Raw genomic sequence first — 17,605 nt, forward strand, 5'->3', positions numbered from 1 at the left:
ACTTATCCAGGTTGTGTTCTCCTGACTAGATCCTTGCTTGTGCTGCATCTACTCTCAGATGTACATTGCTTTGGATAAAAGCATCTGCTAAATGAAATTGTAGAATTGTTATACATATTTAGAAATAAAGTCAGTGTTCTTTTCTACATGTTGAAGCCTGACATGCTGCAGTTGTGATAAATCAATGCACAGCAGCTCTCTGGCAAAGTCTGAACATGTTAAAGTGTATAGAAGTCTTTAATTGCACAAGTCCCATCAAATACTGTACATGATGCAGTTACCCATAATACTTCTACTCTGTAAACTCTCTGTTGAATTGAGTTTGTGGATTAACTGTACACATAGAAAAGTCGTCATTGCGAAAAGTCTAAAAAATCAAAATCTACTGTGCTTCTACAGGTTGAGTTCAAATTATTTATAAAACTTTATTTTTCTTCTTTTCAACTCAACTGCTGTTTCTCTTGGAAAACGTCCAAGCGATAAACCCAAAACCACAAACATGGTACATACATTAAACAGCACACAGCGCCATCTACATAATTGAAAAATACACAGGCTACAGTGGAACAAAGCTCAAAAATGATGAGAATAATGGTAATGCGGGATATATCACAAGACTGCCCATGTAGCTCGAGATTGCTAAAACAGGAAAGAAAGAAATGCAAAATGAAAAGAAGAAATAAGGGAATATTTTGAATACTGTAATGTGTATCGGACAAACACAAAAGTACATAATAGATTCTTTTTTTGATTTCCAGTTGCTCTGTGTCCTTTTTCAACTGGTACTTCTGGTCACATGGGACTTCTGCTCAGACTGAGGAGGTGTAACACATAAATCCTCTGGGTCATGCAAAGAGGTTACATTCAATTGGGGGGGAAGAGGGGGTGTCAGAGAAACAATAATAAAATAGAATTATGATAGAGAAAATAAATTTATATATTCTGTATACACAGTTTGTTTTCTATTTGGCTTAAACATCTGCTAAGCAAAGCAATTCATTCCTGAGGTGCAAGGCTGTTTGAAATCTTTCATGTGTAGCTAAGAGAGGATGCACAGTGAAAATCTTGACCGAAATCGAAAGTCAGACAAAGAACAAACTGACACAGCTAAACATCGTACAATTCTAAATGTGGCCCAGCAGCTGGTGAGTCTGTGCAAGTATTCAAAGCCCGCACCTACTGTATCCGTCAACCTCAGCTGCTGGCACGCTCGTGTTGTCACAGATACATCGCACATGCTCATTTTGCCACAGTGTCCTGACGCAGCTACGGGAACAAACGGATGGACAGGCAGCATAGTCAGCCCTCGGCGAGCAAGGGATCTTCTTCGCACATTCTTAAGCAAATTACGAGAACAAATAATCCACTGACCGTACCTACTGGTGTGAATGGTGTGCAGAAACAACAACAGAACCAAAAGTAATAACAACTGTCAGTAGAATAATGAGAGGTAGCATTGATGAGAGGAACAGAGGGACCTGAGAGGACAAGCAGGCAGCGCTGGGTAAATGCTTAGATTTGCATTTCTGTGTACAAACAGAAGACAAATAGCCCTGTGAGAGCGAGGGAGGTGCATAAACTCCCCTCCTTTCAGCTGGTGAACAAATCAGAACAAATACATACATCTTAAACTCGTGTACCGTGTGCTGATGTGTGTGCTGTGAGCTGCAGAAAGCAAAGAGAGTCGCTCTGCCTTTAGGTTAGTGTATATGGATGAAGTAGCTGACTGTAAGTCTCCAGAACAATGACTCGGATTATGTTGTTAAGAGCGAAAGCAAAACTCTTCAGTATAACTTCTTTTTTCGTCAAAAGGGCAAAATCAGTGTCACTGTATCAAAATACTGATAACCCATTTACAAAGAAGAAAATATAAAATAAAAACATTCAGCTCCTAAAATAACTTCATACAGTAGCATTTTTTTTTTCAAATCTGTATTAAATCAATTGGAAATGCATGCACAATGTAGATGAACATTACTTCTTTTTTTCTTTTGTTACAATACTGTGACATTGTAGGTTTTGCATTAAACCCAGTCTGTTTTACAAACACTTATGGACACAAATATAACTAAAAGAAGTCACTGACATGCATGCTGTCATGCTGAAAAGAAAAAAAAAATCACAACCATTATTAACATTTCACATTATAACAATATCAAAAAAAAAAAGAGAGAAATGAGTGGAATTGAACCATGTCAATGCAAGTGGGGCAAGTTGGGAGGCAGGGTTCGTTTGGTGTTGTCGCAGGTCAAAAAAGTCAAGGGTCAGGACTGTTGGCCGCCCCACTGGCTCTCTACAGGCCGCCGGAGAAGCTCCTCTACATGCCTCGCCACGTCCATGGTGTCATCTAGGTCAAAGTCTCCATCTCCATCCAACATAGAGTCACTCCTGCCGCAGGACACAAAGAGGAGTCACCCACACTCAGACAAGCAAGCAGCGCAACAACAAAACAGCCACAGTAAATGCACACACACATTCAGAAACACACACACACACACTCTCACAGAGCAGCTTATACATTCAAAGGACTCACATAGGTGGGTATATGCCATACGGGTGAGGGTGATTGACAGGTGCTGGGGAGGCACCTTGATCCATATAGGTTGGATTCCCACTTGCTGGGTCAGGATTGGCTGTTGCAAACCTGCACACACACATAAAACCAAGATACAAACCTATGAGCCCATGTTCAGCAGTTGCCTAAGCAACTATACTCAGCGTGTTTTCCAGGCCCTGCTGCATCATTATGGCCATTCTCTCTACTCCGGGCGAACCAACTGTGGAGATAGGCAGGGAGCGCGGCTGGCTAACTAACAAGCCTAACTCTAATGATGAGTGGAAGACAAGCTCGCGCAGGAACCCAGGCCATCCTTAATTGGCCTCCTCCAACTGTAACAGCTAACTAATAGCTGATCTGAATTCAGGCTCCAGTGTTTAGTGATTAAGTCTAAATGTTGCTTCAGGGAAAAAAAAAAAACTGTTGGGTGGACGGCTAAGAAGAAAGAAAAAGAGAGAGAGCAGGAACGGAAGAACAGGAGGAGAGGAAGGGAAAGCTGGATACTTACTCAGGCACCACTTGTTTGATCTGTGGCTTCACGTAACCGTCCACTGCTTTCGCTTTAAAACGAGCAAGCACAGGGAGACAGAATAACCACCAGCTCGGAGCAGTCGTAATTCAGGAATTAAGACATCTCTGCAGACCTTGCTTTGCAGCTGTGACATTAAATTTTGAAAGCAATAGGAAGCTGTGCAAACAGAACGTTACTTACAGAGGGGTGGTGTGTAATATTTAGAGAAAACCTCATCCTTGGGTCTGTCGGGGTAGAGGAACAGGAGGTGATTGAGATCGCTAATGCGGTCGGCCAGAGAGCGAATGGAGAAGTCTTTGGTTGTGTAGGGCATGAGGTTCCAAACCATTCTCTCACCTGGAGAAACAGCATTCACACAAAATTATCAGCAATAACAGAATGCATCGCTCTGCAATCCCATCAGACGCTGTTCTTACGCACTGAACAATCTAAGATGACAGGCAGAAGAAGTTAAATGCTATGATCTAGCTTTAGCAGAAATATCTGATCACCTTTGAAGTTGACAGTGATGCTGTAGCAGCAACAGTAGCATTCACCTATAGGCCCAACTCTTTCCACTCAATGAATGTAAGGAGTCAGTCTCTCTTAACTGATGAGGGCAATATCTGATGTTTTAGCTGCTAAATGCTCCATTATGTTCACCAGCTATTCACTAAATGCATCTGTGTTTTGTCTGATGATAAACTGACAGCGCAAAGTGGGCTTTTAGAGTTTTTTCTCTAAAAACTGCAACAAATAACACTGAATTGATGAAAATGATCCAAAGCTGTTGGGTTGAAGCCAGAACGTTAAACAATGACCTGGAAGTCACCATTAGGCTCCATAAAACACTGTGGAGCTGCAAATTCTGGTACAAGTTACCCTTTTAACATTATTTAACACTGTCTTTTTATCCATTGGTGTTAGTAAAATATCAATAATCTTGCTAATCTAGCTGTTGCGTACTTATCAATATGGTTAGGTCTAACAGGCAAGCTAATGAGAGCTAAACTTCTCAGACATTTCCGCCCCATCCAGGCCTAAACCTGAGTTTATAAGGTGAAAAACTACTAGTTGATGGGATGCTTGCATTCTTCTGTAAATATGTGTGTATAAGTAAGTTTATCCTAGTGGTCAAAAGATTAAAGTAGGTTTGACTTGAGCAAAAACAAAACAGGAAACTTGAATTCTCTGTGTCTACCCTGCCCTGATATGTGCCCATTTTAAAATCAAAAAATATTTGAAACTTTTTGATATTATACCTGCTTTGTTAGGATTTTCTGCCACCCAGGCAATCGTGATCCCTCCAATCTCAGAGTCACTGAAGCGCAGAAGGAAGGTACCGTTGGGTTTGGACATCAGCATATCTTGAGCCTGCTGCTTGTTCACAAAGCCCAAGATGGCTCTACCAAGAGAAGAGGAGATATATGGAATGAGAAAGTGCATTTTCCTCACCAACCTCTTCATTTGAATCCTAGTTTACTGACAAGAGTAGGTTGCCATGGAAATGTCAAGATTGACAAAATAGGAACAGGAAACCATTTGCTTTAATGGAACATGCAGTCCAGCTGTCAAATTGCAATAAAGAGAGGTACTTTTATTTTTCTGTTTTGTCAGATTTTTTTCAGCCAAGATCAAAAACTGACAAAACCCAAAAAAACCCAATCTGTAGCTTTCTTACCCGTCATTCCAGTGTGGCTTGAGATGCTTTTTTGTGAGTTCCATCACACCATCAAACCACTGCCAAAATGTGAAGTTCCTCCCTGGCAAGCTTTCCTGTAGAGGGACATGGTTTGAGGGAAAATATACATATTTTTAAAAAACGCACACAGGATTCAAACAGACATGTATACCTTTTAAAAGCTTTTTAGATTCTCTCATGTCCATCCAGTCCATAAATATACACAAGAGCATTTTTCAACCATTTACAGCCACCCTAGTAGTGTTTATAATTTAAGCCAGTGTGCAGCTACATGTGTACATTTTGTGTGTCTAGGTAAAGCTCTACACGCGGAACATATACACACATTTGTGAGGTGGCTGAAACTTAATGTTCCTGTAATCTAATAAGACTGATGGTGTGTGGTGGATGCGAGTGCATTTTCTGCCTTCAGCAGCTGCTTTGAGCCAGAAAATGAGGCCTCCAGCCTTTTTCTGTGTGGACAAACAGGCCCATTAAAATGAAGACCTGGCTACCAATGAGGCGTTCTCACTCAAGTCGACCACAGAACAGGGCTGTAGGGACTCTGCAAATGGAGCAAGAAATATTTCTATGTATGATAACATAGTAATAGTAAATCCTTCCATAGAGAACAAGCTTGCGGTTGAAATATGTGACCGAAATTGGCCTGTGGGTTTTTTAAAAGTGGATGGGGGAGAAAACTGTCTTTAAGTGCAGCATGATAGAAATTCGTACTATAAAATTGATGATAACAGATAAACAGAATTCTATAAACTGTTTGTTTTTTTATCAAGACAGCTAGACAGAGAGGATCCAGAGGACGAGACCGCTGCTAACCCTATTAAACTGTGACCAGGTCATAGTCATGCTCCGGTAGTCATCAGGGTTGTTGCTGGAGCTGCTGAAGGCCTTTTGAGCCAGGAAGACCAGGTTCTCCTCAGACAGGCCTCGGTTACTCTGCACCTCTGCCTTGTACTTCATGTTGATGGCATCACACAGCTGAGGCCAAAGAACCTTGTCTGGCACAAGGAAAGGTACCCGTCCCTGCAGACACAGAGGAGGGTTTACACGAGTTTATCGAAAGGAGCGGAACGCAAAACATAATCACAGATAAAATGTGCAAATGTTAACACAGATGTAAGTGTAAAAAACAGCGATTTCCACGCATGAATTAAACACACTTCATGGCATGATCTATATCCAAAGGAAACTAGTTACCATGTATGAAAATGCATAAAAAAGCCTATTCACATCCATATGTAACATTAAGGCCAGCACCAATCACATTGGACTTCTTTAGATTGACTGATCTGACTGTTAAATTCTTTTTTGTGGGTACCAGCCACACCCCTATGTGTTCAAACACACGCACTCTGGTGTAACAGTTACTATGGTGTCGTAGCTGTTTTTTAGGTGTGTCTTTGTGTGTCAAATGGTCATTTCATACATCAAACTTGAAGGTTTATACATTAGGTGTTTCTGCAACATTGAAAAAACAGGCTCATTCAAAAGCCTTTAACCATCTCAAATACAATTTTGAACACAAATACACACAAACATTTACTCACTGGCTCTGCAAAAGCATTGTCCCATAGCACAGTCGCTGTGGCATTATTGTCTTGGCTACCATGAACTATCACCACTACGGGGAGTGATAGCGTCTGTTTGGGGACAGAATGAAGGCCATCAGTATAAGGACGCTGTAACAATCAATTGCACATGTAGTACAACTTTAATTGTATTTCTACAAATTGAATTGCAAAGAAACATTTTTAAGCAGCATCATAAAACCCTGGAAAAAGAGAGATGGCGACAAGTAAAAAGGAACAGAATCTCAAGGTTTAGTGAGAGTAAACAGAATCCTACTATTGCAGGAGTAAGAATGGTTAATATCTTTGTGCATCAATGCCGATGGAATCTTTTTCCACAACTTCTCTGCCAGCACCGTCTTACCTTCACTTGAAAGACAAGCTCATTGCTTCCAACACTAAACTGGGACTCAAACAGAATGGTGAACTTCTCTTCTGTGACAGATTCTGCTCCTCGCCTGTCCGATCGCTTGATCCTTTTTAAAGACTGAAGGAAAGATAACACATGTAAGAATATAATGAGCGCATTGTCTGTGCAGTCATGCTCTCAGTGTGTACGTCATACACTGATACACGCATGAATAATTCACTTTAAATCAGACTATAGCTCGAACATAGAAATAATGCATGGAAGGCTCTTTAATTATTTCTCAGAACATTTGTCTTAAAGCAAGGTGCTCTACTGAAGCTGCAGACCAATCCTGTGAAGCATTGCTCTGGGTTTGTGCAGTACACACTAAGCTATGACAATAAAAGGTTCTTACAAAATCTTACAGGTTCTCAGTATTTTATTACTATTTTTTTTTAAATCTAGAAATCCCAGCTTCACCCCTTGGAAACACATTATTGGAAAAACATTTCCATAATACTGAACATAAGGACTGGCAATGACCTCACTTACATTCCTGGGGGAACAGCGCTCTAGAGTAAACTCATAAACAACATATCTATGACAGTTTAGTTGCCCCTTGTACTTATCTGGCCAAAACAGGGCAACTAAGGACAAGGCTAAAACACACAGATGATTGCTTTGTCGTAATTTTGAAAACTTACGAACTGAAAAATTGAAACTTTGAACTGCTCAGGCACTTTCCGCGGTATGATGGGATGAAAGTGATTTTGCTTTCTGCTAATCATAAAATACTCCTTTAGACTGTAGACCCACTCACCATGTTTCTGAAGTGGGCGCTGAGAGTGCCTGTAGTCTGGTGGTACTCCATCACACAGTTATTGTTCAAAATCTCCCCGCTGCTGTCACTGAAGGAGAGAGACAAGCAGTGAGTCAATTAGCTCTACTGTCTGCACACACTTGAGAGCCGAGAATCATCTATATTCTTCTGAGCGTATTTTAAAAACATGATGCTTGTTTAGACAGCATGAGCTTTAGAGTTAAAAACATGCAGGGTGTAGGAAAGACATTCACACTTATTTTCTGTATCATTTGGTGGTGCAACTGCGAGCATCTACATCTTTTCTGTACGAGAAACACCATCCAGATGTGTCTAGGCAAGCGGTTGAGATAAGACACAGCAGATTATGGCTGAGCTGTTAAATTGCCACCCATTTTCCCACTCGCTGTCTGGCTGACCTAAAGTCTTGGAAGGTTTCTATTAGTCAGGAGGAATGTGGAACGAGGCTGTGGAACAGGCTAAATGTGGATTCTGTATCCACACCATAGATTCCTCTGAGGCATTGTTCAAGTTCCAGCCATGTCTCTGCGGTGAGGTCTGGAAACACACTAGGCCAGAGTTCATCCTGGGATTCAGTAATCCCTGTAGAAAGCTAAAACTCCTTATCGTAATGGTGCCATGGGAGCTCACTGTAATGTCCCCACTAAAGGAAGTAGTAATACTTACAAATATGCATGCAGAACCAAAAAAAAGAGGAAACAGATGGATGACACGTTACTGCAACAGAACAATGTCGCAGCAATGCTTTGAAATGGATTTTCAGTTTTAATGCAAAAAGAAAAAGAACGTCAAAAGAGTAGGAAAAGTCAAAACCTCCAGAAAAACTCAAAATGTGATTGTTTTATGTCTTTCCATCTTCAGTGATGTGAATTGTGCACCACACTTACTTCCTTGTGTTCTCGTTTTTCAGCAGGGCCTTGGCTTGCTGTTCACTAATGATGGTGGCTTTGACCTGCGGAGGGTTCATGTGCACGTTTAACTTCCCGCCCACTAGGAGGCGCACTGTGGCGGCAAACTTGGTTTGGGTTTTGAGCACCTGTGGAGGCTGTTTCTCAATGATGAAGGTGCTGTGAACACAAAAGATGAGTTAGAGTTAGAGTGAAAAACAGAACAAAGATCTTTTGAGTTGGTATCTCGCTTAAAGTGCGAATCGTGTAGCGGCAGTATGTTAGGTAAAAGCTTAGCCCAGTAGCTTTGCTGCACGCACAGTAATCTCTGCTTCTGAAATATATTCAAAACATTTATGAATAATGTTTTGAGTGTTTTAAACACTTTGAATTTTAAGATCAAGTTTTTGTTTGTGTTTTTTCCAGCATGTGTGTTGACCAATATTTGCTAACAAATTAATCTAAGGAATAAAAAACCCCAACCCTATCCCAATAAAAGCCGACACGGTCGAGTGCGGCCCGTGCTGGGATTAGTATGACTATAGTTGTGTGGACAAATACAGTTGCACAAAACATTGCAGATGATTAACTTAACTGCTGTCTTCAGTGACACTAAGTTAACAACAATATGTGCAAGTTCCACTGAAATAATTGCTTAAGAACTAGTTCACGTTAACTCAATGTGCACGGAAATAATGTCGAAGCCACTTGCATGTACACTTTTGAAAGGGTCCAAAATCTAAACTTTTCATATTGTGCATTTGTCTTCATTTTTTTTAAGTTAGAGAACAAATGAATTGATGTCATATCGCCCAAACCTAAAACTAACCTCTTGCTATGCTGTAGCTACTGCAGTTACAATGTAGCATTAATGTTTAAATAAAATGTGAGTCTCTGTAGGAGCTGAATCTGTATAAAGATGAGGGTTGGAAAGTGATGTGGACACAGAATAACCTGTTTAAACATACATAAGCTTGCACAACAGCTTTATGAGGTAAAACATGCTTTCAACGTGTGCATTAGGCTGTAAGTACACACACATAATGTGTTGGGTGTGAAATGCTGCAAACGCTTTGTTGATATTGAACTCCGCAGGGTCCCTTGAAGCTCGACTGACCTGCAGGGTTGACAACATTAGCCTTTTAAATTGACCTTAATTTTAACCATGCACACTAATGGAAGGTCATGTTGGTAGTCACTGATCAGTGAAGCAACAGGGTCAACAATTACTTTTTCTAAAACTGTTGATCTGCCTTTCTGTCTAGATGCTTTCTGATTTTCACATTAACACAAAAGAGAGCAGTGAGATAATGGCACACAAAGCCTAATGATTAATCCTGCAGGCTCAGAGGGAGCTTAGAAACAAACACATACTGTTGTTATGAGACCTGTAAGCCCTCTGGTTCGCAGTCGAACTTAACGGTGATGAAAAGACAGCAGTCTTCCACCCCCAGTGTAAAAACCTCCTGGGGCTTGGGGTGAATATGGAGAGGATGTTATTGAGGAAACATGACCTCCGTTTGTGCTGTGAGTGAAAGCTCGTCTGGTTACAGGCTTGTCTTTAGGCAATTAGAAATTGCTGCGACAATGACATGACTTCTCAATGTGTTATGGGTCCCTGTAGGGACGATGTTCGAGAAAAAATGGGAGAGGATGCTGTCAAAAACTTTAGAATACTTCTTGTTCAGAAATGCTGGAGGGCTTAAAGACTCTCGCAGATGTGCCTTTAGGGCCTTAAATAATGGACTAAAACAAGCTGCATGTGTCCTTACTTTCATGTAAGCTTGTTTTCTCTACAGATTTCTTTAAGTGCATTCAACTTCCATCCTTTGTGTCTGCACACATTTACAGTTAGTCATGACTCTTTCCAATCCCACATCAGGACTCCTTCTCTCCCCTCTGTCTACATTTTATTCTGCAATGATGAGGTTTAAATGAGAGCTAGATGATAACGTGTTAAATAGTCTCTAACTGGGATTTACCAAACCATGTACTCCACCCTAAAACAATCTTTCATCAGTTCTCCTGATGAAGCCTCTTGGATAAGAGGAGAAACATCTTCAACGTACTCAAGCAAGTCCAGTTGCTACGATTAATCTACCAGAATAACCATGACCTGGATGACTGAGAATCTTCACAGACATATCTAGATCTGTCTATATGGTAGTTGTCATTATTAGGGGCGGAGTCCACAATGGAAAATCACTTACAGCACAAGCAGCATGAAAGCAGATCATGGCTCTGAAATAATTTTCGACTGACCTCTACTAAAAACAACTCAAGTTTGTTTGGTTGCACGGTAAACAGATGAACCACTTGCTGCTCTGTTCCGATCAAGTAGCTGCTCAACAAATGTTTTCTATAGTATCTAAGTGAACTTGCTGTTACCATGGTAAATGTCACCAAATTCACCAGGAAGTCTTCAAACTTAACTTTTACAAGGCTCAGTCTGTAACTGAATGTTCTAACCATGGCAAATGTCCCCAATTACTCACCACAGTTAGTACTGAAAGAAGAGGACACAAACAAACATCCACGAGCTTTCCTCATGTGGGATGAATCATTAGGACGATACATTTGAAAGTCTGACTAATGTCATTTTAGAAATAGATGATATCTTTCACTCTGCTGACCACAAAACAAAGCGAGGTTGTGTAAGTAGGACTCGCTTGCATAAAGGCCGAAACTGAGAACAGGAAAGGGCGATTCCTTAACGTATACAGCACACCCACCCACTTCTACAGATTTTGAGCTCTGCTATGTTGTTAGTACATGATCCTGATCTACATTCATGAAATTAAATCAGCTTTTACAGTCAAAATTCCACCTTTACAAACAGGAACATGAAACACACACCCACCTGGTGACCAATGCTGAGATGATATCTGTGATTGTGCTGTTGAGTTCGTTGAGGAGTTCTTCAATAGGACCAGGGATGGGCAGCTGTTGTCTGAGATGCTCTGCCCTTCGAATCTGCTGCCTGTTTTGCCAAATAGTTTCTGCCAATTTCTCACACCTGACATTCACCCACACAGCCACGCAAAAAAAACACACACATCAGTAGGAATTAAACACAAAGCATGAACACCACCAGAGGTGCTGTGTTTCAACATATTTGCACTGTGGGAAGTTGTATGCAAAGCTGAACCATAACAAATAAAATTAAACAGGAGAGCTCTCTATCCAGTTCTGACTGGATAAATGGGGTTTTGTTGCAGTAAATCGGCAAAGAGAACCTCGTTAGTCAGAAAATAAGCGATTTGTAGTGCAAGACATGTCAGCCTATGCCTCTCTATGTCTCTCTTGCTAGGAGCCAGTAAACTTTGGAAATAAACCCAGTGGTAGTCCATTGCAAGCTTGTAAACCTGTGACCCTTTGCTTTGTCAGGAGGAGTCTGGTAGCTGTGATCTTGGTGGGTGGTGGAAAAGAGCTCACCAGGACTGAAGGATGTCCAGGCCTCCCTCTGGCGGGCCCCCATTGCCTGCCAGTTGTTGCCGTCTCTTCCACTGGATCAGCTCGTCATCCAGAATGATGGTCTGCTGCTTCCTTAACAGCTGCAGTGTTTTTTGGTGCTTCTCTGCCAGGTCCTGCGCACAGATTAGACACACGCCTCAGAACCATTTTTCATTTCTTTTTGCATACCCTGGCAATCCGGTATTGACATTTTTGCATACGGATAAAACAAAACGTGTTTTCCTGAGCGTGTCTCTCTCACCAGTCTGTATTTCTGTAGTGTGTTGGCCTCTCTGGTCAGCCATGCCTCCACAGTGGCTCTCTTGCTGAGGAGGGCGGGTTCCCGGAGCTGACGGTCAGCAGGGGGCAGCGTGGCCAGGCTGGTGAGCTGAGCTGAGGAGGGGGTCAGGACAAGTTAACAACCGAGGGAGGTAAAGAGAGAAGGTAAAATCTCTAATATTATTCCCCAGTGGAATAACCTCTTCTAGTGTAGCATAGGAATTATAGGAAGTAGCTGTAAGTTACACAACATGATGTACGTGCTCAGAGGAAGCATCAGCTGTTTGGTTTTTTTTATTGCTGACGTACAGAACACAGCATGAAATTTCCCACAGCTGTCAAAAGTACGAGGGATGATCTTCTGACATACAGCTTCAAACGTGACATTCAAAATTTTGACATATGCTTGATTCAAACCATTTCAACTGTTATGAGTTGCAACTCGACATTCAAGAAAAGGCTGACTTAGAGGTTCAATTAAGAATTATTTTCTTATATTTCTTATATATTATTTATATTTTCTGGGAGTCAATCAATAACTTAATTTACGAAATGCCCAGTTCACTATTTATATTGCTGTTTTTTTTCCAACTTAGAATAAAACAGCAAAGGAGCAAATAGTGACATATATGATAAATCAATTTAAAAGAACGCTTTTATTGTCAACAACTCTTAAGGTAATCGGCCATCTGTTTCAACACCACACCCGCTCATTACCAGATCGCATTCTAGTCAGTCAGAACATTACGTCTTGCATTATTTTAGAGCAGCAACAACAAAATTCTAGCTCTCTGTTCTCACCCTGGATGCGGAGGCTCTCCTGGTACTGGATGATGAAGTACTCCTGGTTGTGCTGGAGCTTGCGCAGGTCATTCTCAGTGTCCTGGGTCAGCAGGCGAAGCTCTTCAAAAGCCTGGTTGATCTGTTGGTATTTCTGAGACATGCTGTCCATCATCCCGCCCACCGGAGAGCTCGACTGTCAATTACAACGTGTGATTGAGACGGATGAAATATTGCCTAGCAGGAATTGGTAAAGTTGGTTTCCCATTGGATAGTACGCGGCCTGTATATCGTCTGTCATTGGATTGTTTATGATCGTTGTTAAAGGAAATGGCTAGCTACTGGTGAGGGAGGGCTGAGACACTGGGGGATTTCCTTAGGGGACAGAGCAAGACTATGAAATTAAGTTGGAGGTGATGCATTGACCCCTGCGTGTGGCAGTTGGGTTATTTGACAAAAAAGCCCCAGAGACCGTAAGCAAAGTGGCAACACTGCAAATTGAGAAGAAAGAAATACATCTGTATGTGGAGGCAGACTGCATGGTCACTTAAAGGTCTGAATGAGTGCACTATAGGTCCTACAGGTTCAGACTAAACAGGGTGAAATTCAATCAGTCCAAATATGCATTCCCCTAATAGAAAAGGCATGTTGTGACTGAAAATCAATTCACCACAGGAGCTGCTGAGAGTCAGATGTTTTACGCACTGCTGGCTTTATGGTTTCATAACTCAGTGCATTTTATCAACTGTAAAATATTTGACTTCCCTCCATACTGCGGTGGAGAAATACAAAAGCTTTGCTTTTACAAGGCCATTTTCCAGCATGACTGAGTAAGTTTGAGTGTTTGTAAGGTATCGCATTTGTAATAATGCATGGGAATCTGCAGACCTTTGCAGAATAAATAGAGGAAACAGAGAGCAGTTATCCAATTACCCAATCTCTGAATCAGCTGCCATTATGTAGTTTGAGCTTCTGTTTGTGTTTGTAGGTTCGGTACAGGTTATGAATAATGCACGACGGAGCCACAGGTGTGCGTACAGGTGGTAGCTTGTGTATGTAATTTGCAGCACACACGTGGGTCCTACTTACATTTGTAGCTTCTCTGACGAGCCTCTGCTCTGTGTAGAGGATGTGTTTGATACAACGGACCAACTCCAGAGGACAGCGGTCATACGTGCTCTGAAAGACAAGGAGCACATGAGCTGTGTTAAGGCCTGTTAGCTGCTGACAAGCGGAGCAGCTGCTGCACACAGGACTCACCAATTTAGTTGCATCAAAGAGACTTGCTAAGTTCTGGAGCCAACGCTGCAGACACACTAAAACCCATTAGCTTAATGAGACCCAGCATGACACACTTCATATGGAGACGTGACTCATTAGCATACGCACAGTTAAGTGGTTTACATATTACAGAGATATTTTTCCACTGATAAATAGTGTAACAAATTGCTGTTTCGCTTTCAGTCTGGAAGAGTCAGTGGGTGATATTCTTTTCAACTTAAAGTCAGAAGTCAGACAAGGAACCGAGGCTTAGCTGTTTATCTGCATGAGTCTGACTTTTGAAGGAACAACGGGATCCCACAGATAGAAAACTAATACAAGGCATGCAGAACACATTTAATATATCACTTTCAGCCAAATGAATACATGTGCGCTCGCAGCCATAGCCGGGAAAACAGTGTGGCTGGAATTCAGGATTGCAGTTTGATTTTGTACAGCCAGCCCCGTTCCCCCTGCTTCTGTGGCCGGTTTCAGGGAGGGGAGAAGACAAACAGAAGAATAGATCTCTGAGCAGGGCGTTCGATCATAAATAGCAGCACTGGCTGGCTACCAAGGCCCTCACTAGCGCTGTGCTCTTGTTTTCCCCACGGTGGATACAACCTGTTCTTGAAACATTTTGTGCAATGTGTGTTCTTTCTAAGAACTACAGCTGTGCCACACTGTAAACAATATAAATGTTTTGCTAAAAACATAGCGAAAGTGTAAGCAGGTGGAATTTGGAGTTTTATTACGCCTTTTTCTGGAGTTGTTTTTCACTTTTTTGATGTCATGAACAACAGGCACTTCATGTACAAATACTTCTTATTTTCTTTACCAAAAGGTTATCGAAGACATTCTCATGACAAAAAAAAAATCAAGGCCTGAAGTTTTCCAGTGCCGGGGAAATTTCTCTATGAGTTTTCAAACTTTGACCTGACTGGCTCTCATTCACTCTTTCTCTCGTAATGCAAACCAAAGCAAAAAAAAAAAGTCTCAATCAAACAGACTGAACAGGACAAGTTGGCAGTTTCCAGTTTGCTGGTCAGTGGCTGATGACCCAGTACTGATAAGTCACTGCACAGTTATGCAGTCCTGTTCTCATAAAAACAAAAAAAACCCAACTCACTTTGAGCTGGCTGGCGTAGTGTCCCAGTTTGATTTTAAGCAGGAAGCCATCCTCTCCAACTTGGTGCTCAGCCTTGTTCTGCAACTCTTGTATCAGACTGTCAAGCAGGCGTTTGGCCTTGAACTCCTCTTGTGGGTTCTCCAGGTCTATGGCATCCCTAATAACACACACACACACACACACACACACACACACACACACATGCATGCACGCAAGACACATACAAGAAATGTAGACATATGCATGAATTCACGCACATGGTTGAATAAACTCTAGGGTGTTGAAAAGAACAAACCGAAAACAGACAAGGAGGTTAGAGTTAAAAAAAAGGAACTGCCCAAATACGCTCGCACAGACAAACGCACAACACAAACATTTGCTCAGGCATACATGTGGGCATAACTGTACTTAATCTGTTTGTGCTGCAGTGAAACTCACCAGAGCTGGCCCTCTATCCACTGGGACAGATAATGTCGCACCTCGATGGGGAAGTGCTGACCGTAAAGCGACTGCATCTGGTGCAAAGCATCTCCCTGGAGCTGCTGGGCCTGGATCCACACTGCCATCTTCAACACCCTGAAGCTGAAGAAAGAGATGGACTATTGATTAGAGAGCAGGGAACAAAGCTTATTGAAAAAAGCAAATTAAAGGGATGTGAATCGATCAGCGAATAAGACCATTCAAGATCACATCAAAGTAACTATGAAACTTTCGCTTTCAGGTGACAGTTTACTTAACCTTTCCCCGTAGCATAATATGGCATAGCTTTAGATGTTGAAGTGATGTGCAGTAAGATAAAACACCCTTCAATATGCAAACTAGGTTAAGGTTAGGAGGGCGGTGTGAAGGGCAAAGGTATGACGAATGGTTTAAACAGTAAGTTTAACAGCAACAACTGACATTCTTACCAAAATTCTCCAAACATCTACAATCGCAATTCCATGCACAACTGCATTAAATAAATAGAGATTATGGAGAGAGTTCGCTGAAAGCCAATTTGCGTCAGATTATTTTGTTTTTGTGGTAAGAGAGGTTGAAATCAGTGTAATGTATCCACTCTATCTGGTTCTAGAAGGACCTGGTGGCTAAGTTCTGATTGACTTGCAGTTACTTTAATGGATTTAAGGACGTGTCACATTCACTTTTCCTTTTGCATAATAATATAGAATTCTAAGTCACATACATAAGAATGAAACTGGTCCCAGATAAAGCAACATAGTTTTCTAGATGGATACGGTTGTCAGCGGCACTGAAAGCTTTGGCAAGATCTAACTCTTGAAGTCTGGAAATATAATAAGTATTTTTGTGCGGGGTGTTTCTATAAGTTGTTATATTTTTCTGTAGAACCTGCATCGAATTTAAAAAACATAGAGTTTGGTTAAGGGCGGCACAGTGCTGTGGTGGTTAGCACTGCTGCTTCACAGCTAGAAGATCCCTGGCCTGGGCCTGGGATCTTTCTGCGTGGAGTTTGCATGTTTTCCTGTGCAGCGTGGGTTCTCTCCGGGTTCTCCGGCTTTCTCCCACAGTCCAAAAACATACTGAGGTTAACTGGGGATTCTAAATTGTCCGTAGGTGTGAATGTAAGTGTGCTTGGTTGTCTGTCTCTAAGTGTAGCCCTGTGATAGACTGGTGACCTGTCCAGGGTGTCCCTTGCCTTCACCCTAAGTCAGCTGGGATAGACTCCAGCCCCCCTGAGACCCGAGAGAGGATCAAGTGGTGCATAGATAATGGATGGATGGATAATTTGGTTAAAGAACAAGTTTTACTGCAGTCTACTCTTGAAAGGCAGTTTCTACAAAAACTGCACTTTTCAATATGTTGGGTTAAATCAAGTGAGGTATTTGACAATTTCACTAAATAATCAGTCCAATAGCTAAAGATCTTGAAAAACAAAGAACTTTCAAGGTTATGAAACCTATGGCTATGAAATACACATACATATACTTTATGTCTTGAGGAAAGTAACATTGCAATTTCAATATATTTGAAACAAATACAAGCAAACTCCCTCACTGATATCCTACAAGAGGATTGTGCAGCATAGATTTAGTTACACAAGATGCACAGTATACAGATTTTTCTCTTTTCCTTCTACGGCTGCAGCTCCAAGTCATAGTGGTTGAGCCGCTCGTGTCTCTTTACTCTGGACATGTTGAGGCCTTAAACACAACTCCTCTGTGGAGTCAACAGCTCCAAGCTGAGTGTTGTGTCTTGGCTGAGAGGGCTTTGTGTTGGGTCACTGCTACTTATTTCCAGTCAACACACCCACTCACCCTTCTCAAAAGTGGCACA

The 17,605-nt window shown here is 41.6% G+C and overlaps 1 protein-coding gene across 2 annotated transcripts in view; it reads right to left on the reverse strand.

Annotated features, from left to right (window-relative positions):
- Window positions 1–218: 218 nt before the first annotated feature.
- Window positions 219–17,605, reverse strand: part of LOC103368144 (signal transducer and activator of transcription 5B-like) — a 51,436-nt gene continuing 34,049 nt past the window's right edge. For both annotated transcript variants that reach the window (XM_008296405.1, XM_008296406.1), the window contains 18 exons: window positions 15,752–15,895; window positions 15,314–15,470; window positions 14,017–14,106; window positions 12,949–13,123; window positions 12,131–12,261; window positions 11,851–12,002; window positions 11,276–11,431; window positions 8,416–8,595; window positions 7,508–7,595; window positions 6,703–6,825; window positions 6,318–6,410; window positions 5,587–5,793; window positions 4,750–4,844; window positions 4,331–4,473; window positions 3,270–3,425; window positions 3,066–3,117; window positions 2,534–2,644; window positions 219–2,388 (listed from right to left, as the gene is read on the reverse strand). In XM_008296405.1, the coding sequence (XP_008294627.1) occupies window positions 2,265–2,388; window positions 2,534–2,644; window positions 3,066–3,117; window positions 3,270–3,425; window positions 4,331–4,473; window positions 4,750–4,844; window positions 5,587–5,793; window positions 6,318–6,410; window positions 6,703–6,825; window positions 7,508–7,595; window positions 8,416–8,595; window positions 11,276–11,431; window positions 11,851–12,002; window positions 12,131–12,261; window positions 12,949–13,123; window positions 14,017–14,106; window positions 15,314–15,470; window positions 15,752–15,879 (2,361 nt within the window). In that variant the 5' untranslated portion in view covers window positions 15,880–15,895 and the 3' untranslated portion in view covers window positions 219–2,264. The remainder of the gene's footprint in view (window positions 2,389–2,533; window positions 2,645–3,065; window positions 3,118–3,269; window positions 3,426–4,330; window positions 4,474–4,749; window positions 4,845–5,586; window positions 5,794–6,317; window positions 6,411–6,702; window positions 6,826–7,507; window positions 7,596–8,415; window positions 8,596–11,275; window positions 11,432–11,850; window positions 12,003–12,130; window positions 12,262–12,948; window positions 13,124–14,016; window positions 14,107–15,313; window positions 15,471–15,751; window positions 15,896–17,605) is intronic.

Source organism: Stegastes partitus, unplaced genomic scaffold (assembly GCF_000690725.1).
Source record: "Stegastes partitus isolate 25-593 unplaced genomic scaffold, Stegastes_partitus-1.0.2 Scaffold1126, whole genome shotgun sequence".
NCBI lineage: Eukaryota > Metazoa > Chordata > Actinopteri > Pomacentridae > Stegastes > Stegastes partitus.